The 7305-nt window shown below is 31.3% G+C and overlaps 1 protein-coding gene across 1 annotated transcript; it reads right to left on the bottom strand.

Moving 5' to 3' along the window:
* Window positions 1–3051: 3051 nt before the first annotated feature.
* LOC101512747 (LEAF RUST 10 DISEASE-RESISTANCE LOCUS RECEPTOR-LIKE PROTEIN KINASE-like 1.2) lies at window positions 3052–6836 on the bottom strand. Its single transcript, XM_004504524.4, has 4 exons — window positions 5932–6836; window positions 5082–5117; window positions 4711–4977; window positions 3052–4288 (listed from the first exon to the last, which is right to left on the bottom strand). The coding sequence occupies exons 1-4, from the start codon at window positions 6725–6727 to the stop codon at window positions 3366–3368; spliced, it is 2022 nt and encodes a 673-aa protein (XP_004504581.1). The 5' UTR covers window positions 6728–6836; the 3' UTR covers window positions 3052–3365.
* Window positions 6837–7305: the final 469 nt, after the last annotated feature.

The raw sequence follows: 7305 nt of genomic DNA, 5'->3' as shown, positions 1-7305 counted from the left end.
TGTCCAACCACCTCCTGCGATTGTTGATCCTCCTCGTTACCCCTCTCGTCATCATCTTCAGCATAGAATCATTACTCTACCGTTTGTCTCTTCTTCTTTACAGATTGCTGATTTGTTCACAAAGATGCATTCCATTAAACGTTTTCGTTTTTTTTTAGTTGACAAACTCTCGATGCTCCATGTTAATGCATCGTGAGTTTGAGGGGAGATGTTAGATAATATTATTATATATTAGTAGTAAGGGTATTTTAGACAATTCTAGACAATTCTATTTTCTTATATATATACTCAGTGTAACCCTATTAACTGTAGTTTTGGTTTATTATATGATATGAAACCCTAGAGTGATTGTTTTCTCTTCTTCCTCTTTCTTCCTCTTTTCATTGTTAACATATGTAACTATAGTGAGGTAGAGATAATAGTAGTGTTGACGTTGATAAATTGAATACTTTTAAAATGGTGAAGCACTTGTATAGTATATTTGGTATTAGTATTCATATTATTCGTTCGTAGTTTGATTTTCTTTGTTATTTTATTATGAGTGGAATTAATCAATTTTTTTAATATTAATATCATATAATATGTGTATTTTAATTTATTTGTTGTTGTAATTCAAAATAACTTTTTATTTTTAAAATTGTAATTGTAATTTTGTAATGTAAATTAAACAATTTAATTCTCTTAATTAAATTATATAAATAAATTTATATTTTTTATTGATGTATATATACTTTAATGTAAAAAAAAAAACCGTTTTTCGTAGACGTATCGTATATTGTACCGTATCTATATGCATTGCAGTAAACCGGACTCCAGGTGGGAATAAAGAAAATATTTATAGATTTAGAATAAGTGTGTTAGGAAAAAACTTGAACCGAACTGAAAATCGGTTCGATTCAATTATAGTTTTAAAAAATTAGTTCGAAAATAGTTCGATTTTCAATTTTTATAAATCAGTTCAGTTTAAAAAAAAATCGGTTTAATTCAGTTTAAAAACAGTTCAATTCAGTTTTACAATTTAAATTAATTTTTGATTTTTTTGAACGCCCTTATCATAACTATGCATCGCAGTAAACCGGGTCCGGAGTCCAATTAAGAATAGATAAAGTATTTATAGATTTAGAATAAGTGTGTTAGGGAGGTAGTGGATGTAAAATGCTTTCGGCTTTCTTTCTCCGCCACTACATAATCCACTTGGGGCTTTCATTGATTAAGACAAGTACAGTAGTATATTGTCACGACGCAATTAGTTCAATATATCATTTTCTTTGTTATAGTAGTTTATATATAGTGGGTCTCTTTCTTCATATAATTCATTCCTTCCTCCAATCAATGCGCAGTATTGTGCCCTTTTTACTCAATAAAAAAGATCAATCAAAACACATCATACAAAACATCCACTATGATATAGTATCAATTTTTGTGATCCACATCAATTCAATCTATGATATGCAATCCACAAACTGAATTAGATGTATTATTATTATTTTAAGTATTTAAGAATCTCTTTCAAGATCTGGTTGACATAATAAGATGCAATTAACATAAGGAGAATAAAACGATCAAGTAGTTTTATTTTTTTTAAAATATCATTTATGTCTCTCTAATTATAACATTTGATTATATGGACTATATCTCGTAAGTTTAAGTTCAATAACATTGAAGTTCTTATTAAAATTATTTTTTTTGAATTTTTTGTTTTCATTCAACAATATCCCAAAGGAAAGAGTTCATGAACTAATTTGTGTTTGGAAAGTAGATAACTCAAATTTGATGACAATTATTCTATCACCAAGATCAAATTTCGGTATCAGTCAATTTTGTCATTTTAGATGGATCACATGCACCCAACCTCGTGGTTAAAAATTAACAGCTTTTAAAGTAAATATTAAATCTCAAACACAAATTAAATTTATATCACTGATTTTTATAAATTAAGTTCTTTAAACATTAATAAAAAAGTCAAATGAAATGTCATATCGTAGTCACAAATGTTGGTCTTCACCTGTCCAAAACAAGTGAACTTACCAATGGAATTAACCCATTGTTCTTAAGAAGGGACCCAAGAAGAAGCTAAAAACATCTAATCATTTTGTGTTAGTTATAGCATCACTTCTTCATATGGTCAATGACAAATGAAATTATATTTTGATATGCCACATTTTTTATTTTAATTGAAGTTTGATATCGGGTCCTTTGAAAATATTAATCACTTTTGATGACTAACATGCTTTAGAGAGTTTATGATATTTGGAATTTTTTTTGTTTGGTCACAAGATTTTGGATATAAATTTTGAACACCTTCACATAAATGAAAAAAGATAAAAAGAGAAAAGAATTAAATAATATACATTTTTCAAATAATTAAATGATATATATTTTTATGTGTTTGTCTGAATGTCCGTGTCTAAATTTTTGTGACCATTCAAGTATTTCTCTTGATATGTTGAGGGTGGATGGCAGACATGGAGCAGTTGGCATAACTGTATTACTATGCTTCAATTCGTAAGGCACTTTAGGTTTTATGAATTTGTTGTTTTGTGTTAATGTTTTATTTTATGCTATTGGCTTGAATGATTGATTGATGAATGAACATGTCACACAAGGCTTGGACAATTGGCTAGTGAAGTAATTTGGAAAATCTTGTCAAATTTTGTTCCTCGGAATGGTGCCAGCCTGATTTTTAATTTTTAATTTTTTTTGGGTTTCATCTGCCTGATATTTTAATATAGGTGAAATAGTAGTTGCAATTTTAATGATACATTTATAGCAGAAGAAATGGAATGCAAAAAGAGATATACTGGGATGTTATGTAAATTAATGATATAAATGGATGTAAAGTAAAAAGTGATATACTAGTTTTGGATTTTATCCTCCCAAATTACACTGCTCGTTTTGAAGGAGACAAAATCCTTTTTGATTTTGAAATTGAAGTATGGTTAGATATGCTTACCATACTATTATTAGGCTACTGTCTCAGTTTTATGAGAATATGGTGTTGAATTCTTTACTTACATGCTACCTTTTATGATTTATTTTATAGAAGAAATCTCAAATTTCAATTATTAAACTGCTACTTCAAATCTGTTTTTAGTTCTGTATAAATATACCATGCATACAAAAGTTTACTCAACTAGTCAAACTGAACAACATAGACTCAATCTTATGTACAACTCAATCTTATGGGTATTAGAATATCTCACCTATATGAATTTGGATGACCTGCAGTCAACGGATCCCTGATTTAGGATATCGGTGATCATCTAATCTTAATCAGATGATAAAAAATGCAGATTCTAATTTTTATAATATAATCCATAAAAGCTAGCTTGATTCTAGACTGTTCGATCTTGATGAACGGTCATCTATATTCCGACTGTAGAGGAGCCGGATTCTACCAAATTTGAGTCAAGTGAAGGTGGTGGTGGTTTATTCTTAATCAAAGCAGCAGCAGCAGCATCTCCTGAGATATCTAACACCTGAGGTTTACATTTATATATCCCATCACTATGAATATCTTTAAGCCTTTCAAAAACTTCAACCATAGAAGGTCTCACATCTTTAGAACTCTGCAAGCACTGAAATGCTAACTCTGCCACTGCATTCATCATTTTCCTTACCTTGAAATCTGATTCAAACCCAAGTGTAGGGTCCACAAGCTCATGCAATGTCCCATTTTGAATCTTCTTAACAGCCATGTAATACAAATTGATCTCTTGCCTATGTCTTGAGATATCAACAGCAGGCATGGATGATAACAGCTCAATTAGCACAACTCCAAAGCTAAAAACATCGCTTTTATCGGTAAGCTGATAGTACAAATGGTATTCTGGATCAACATAACCTGGAGTCCCTTGTGGAGCTGTTGAAATGTGTGTGACATGGTTTGGAAATAGACGTGAAAGTCCAAAATCGGCTACTTTGACACTAAAATGATTGTCAAGGAGAATGTTGTGGGTTTTCACATCTCTATGGATGATGTCAGTAGCATGAAGATATACCAATGCACTAGCAGTTTCTATGGCAATGTTCATTCTTGTATTCCAAGGTAGCATGCCAGGTTTTGCTTGTGGACCATGAAGGTGATCAGCAACAGTTCCATTAGGAACATATTCATATACAAGAAGAAGTCCGCGGCTGTGGCGCGAAGTGCATCCATATAATGACACAAGATTTTGATGGTGTAAGCCAGTTAAAATCTCAACTTCATTCACAAATTGCTCAACTCTTCTGTAGTTGTTCTCATACATGCGTTTCACTGCAATCAATCGCCCGTCCCGAAGTTTTCCTATCCAGAAATATATCACAAGGCAGGAACATTGATCAGTGATCATTCAAATTCTAAGATATATTAACTTTATGGTGGAGACTGCAGGACTAATAAGAGCATTTAGCCTCATGTCCCATTTTGCTTTCACAGCATATATTTGAGGTCATTACTTAAACAAAAGTTCCTCTTACTTAGAAATTTGAAGGCTAAAACTCAAGATTTCAAAATATGTTTTTAAAAAGCTTTTATCTTGTGTCACACTTTTAAAAACGTTAGTTCAGACCATATTCATAAGAAGAATAATGAGTCATATTTAGACATAACAAAAAAGTAAGACCTACATTTGAAGTTGTAATAAAATTGAACAGCATATATAATATAAAATAAGTTCAAGTAATACATGCTTGGAGTTATGACAAATATAGAATACTGGCATTTACCAAAGTACACTGTCCCAAAGCCTCCATATCCTAGTGCTCTTGCAGAATCAAAGTAGTTTGTAGCCTCTTCAAGTTCCCTATAAGTAAAGAAGTGTAGTCCACGGTATCTATTTCCCTTCTCAGAGTCTTCTGAACCAGAACAACCAGAGACGCTATGAGATAGCGCAGGTGATACTGAATTAACATTCTTTTTCTTCTTTCTGCAATAATAATATATGTAAATGGCAATGCCTGCTGCAACTACACTGAACACAGCAGCACCAACTCCTAAGAAGAATTATTGGAGTTTTCAATCAATTAGTATTTTAGTAAATATATGTGTTAATGAAATAAATACAAGATAAAGCAAACATATTAAACTATCACGTTACCTACACCAACCTTCCTTTTCCAATTCCATCGATTATCTGAGACAGTTCAAACAAGGCAAATATGTGTGAGAGCACTTTCAAGGCAATGCTGCAGAAGTTCATGCCAAATTAAGGAGAATATTCTACTCCAAGATAAACAAAATGTCTCATTGACTAAAACTATAAGATTGAAGTCAATATTTTGATAAAGTCAACTATAGTGATTTATATGAGCAAAGCAAAATGGTCAAAGTAACAAAAAAAAAAACACAATGTTCACATTCATAACAATGTATAATTTGCTTTTGACTTGTTTAATGACAAAAAATTCTGAAGGAAAAAGATTGTAGTGAAGCCTCGGCCAGAACAATGAAAAGAAACTCCAAACAAATTAAGGAGCAATCAATTCCACCACCCTTAAGAAAAGTCAACAACTTTGAAGATTTCATGACCTCCAAATCATAGAAAAACAATTCTATTCTTACCTATCAAACAAGAACACCGGAGACGACATTAATTACGCACCGGACATAATGATGGTAGCCATTTCCGTAAACAACTCTCACTAAAAACACTAATTGTAAGGACTTAATTCCATAAGAAGAGCCCCTTAAGTACTACATTAAGCATTTTTATATATTCAATGTGAGACTTTCACTTTAAGATTCACTTAGAGTACCTTAATCCATGCTATAGGTAGTCCTTTTCGCGAACAACTCTCAACAAAACCACATTAAGCAATTTTTACATATTCAATATGTATGAGACTCCCAATAGTTTGTTACATGTTCAAATTAACACAAATCTAGATTAGTATGCATGTTACATCTCACCAAATACAGAAGGAGAAGAAAAGGAAAAGAAAACATACTATGGAGATGAGAACAATCAAAACTTTCAGTTCCATCAGGGCAATAGCAAGAAAACTGAGACTTATCATTGCCACCACAAGTTCCATTACTTAAAAAACATCTTAAGCATGCTTGAGAATCCGAAACATATTTCACATCAAATCCACCACTCAAAGCCTTGTTCAGTCCTTCAATTCCACCACCAATTTTTACTTCCTGTGTTACTTGAACTTCAATTCTATTATTTCCTTCACATTCTAGACCCTCTGCAGCTGCAGAATCCACATAGAAACCACGCTTCGTCCCATCTTCCTTGCACAAAAACGAGTTTATGTTCGTGTCTGTGCCATTTGGAAGCTTGAAGTCATTAGGACAATTATATAAGATGGTGATGTTCCTTACGTTTGACATGTAATGAAAGAGATTCGAGTTCAAAGAATTGTTTGTTAAACTAGAAGAACAATTATCATAAACAAGGCCTTTTCGAACCATTGTGATGATGTCATCAATTTGATCAACACGCAACACGTGGAAATTTTGTGAACCAATTTGAATGGTTGTGTTTTGATGATGAGAATCACATTTGAGTTTGAATTGGTTGTTGCTGCCACAATAACTTGGTCTGTTTTGTCCCCAAAATGGATAGTATATGTTGGATATTTCTCCACATGTGTATGGTTTTGTACACTCTTCATGTTTGTTATGTTGTTGTTCTTGACAAATTGTTGTTGGAAAACTAGTCAAGAATAATAAGAACAAGGAGGAGAAGAAGGAGATCATGTGAACGTGATTATTATTATCTATAGGCAAAGCCATGAATTAGAAGAACAATGAGAAATATTGAAATCAATTTCAGTGTGAATGGTTTGTTAATATTTGCCATGATGATGTAATTATAGTATACTAGAGTTTTCTTTTTAATATGTTTCTCTTTGTTGTTTGACATTTGATTTTTCAAATTTGGTTGGTGTTTCTTGGTCTTGTTTATACACGTCGCTACTTTATAGTTAAGTTTGATTACGATGTTGGTTTTATTATTTTATCATCAAATAATAGTTAATGGGCTACGCTGACATATGTTGTTAGGCACATGTTAATGATATTATAAGTAAAAAAATTCATAAAATTTTGAATATTCAAACCATAAATTTTAATTTTTGAATAATTAACATAAATTGGAGCGCATCTTAACTTTTTCCTTAACTAATTAATTAGTTAAATTCTTGAAAAGTTGTATGTGACTCTCACTTTTTTTTGATGACATGGGTATTTGAATAACTAATATAAGAGATTTATGTAGATAAATATATTAGATGTTTGACTTTCAAATTAAGGAAATTATAACACGGTTTACATATTATTAATATATTGTTTGGTTAAATATTCATTTATGA

Source organism: Cicer arietinum, chromosome 6 (assembly GCF_000331145.2).
Source record: "Cicer arietinum cultivar CDC Frontier isolate Library 1 chromosome 6, Cicar.CDCFrontier_v2.0, whole genome shotgun sequence".
NCBI lineage: Eukaryota > Viridiplantae > Streptophyta > Magnoliopsida > Fabales > Fabaceae > Cicer > Cicer arietinum.
The sequence above is the reverse complement of the archived record's forward strand: the minus strand, read 5'-3'. Positions and strand labels throughout refer to the sequence as shown.

Excerpts from the sequence above, each read along its gene's own strand:
- LOC101512747 (XM_004504524.4), bottom strand. The coding sequence starts at position 6,727 with ATGGCTTTGCCTATAGATAATAATAATCACGTTCACATGATCTCCTTC. Across the intron at positions 5,118-5,931 it reads TGATTGTTCTCATCTCCATA|ATAATCGATGGAATTGGAAA; the intron begins GTATGTTTTCTT and ends GAACTGTCTCAG. Across the intron at positions 4,289-4,710 it reads CTTTGGGACAGTGTACTTTG|GAAAACTTCGGGACGGGCGA; the intron begins GTAAATGCCAGT and ends ATTTCTGGATAG.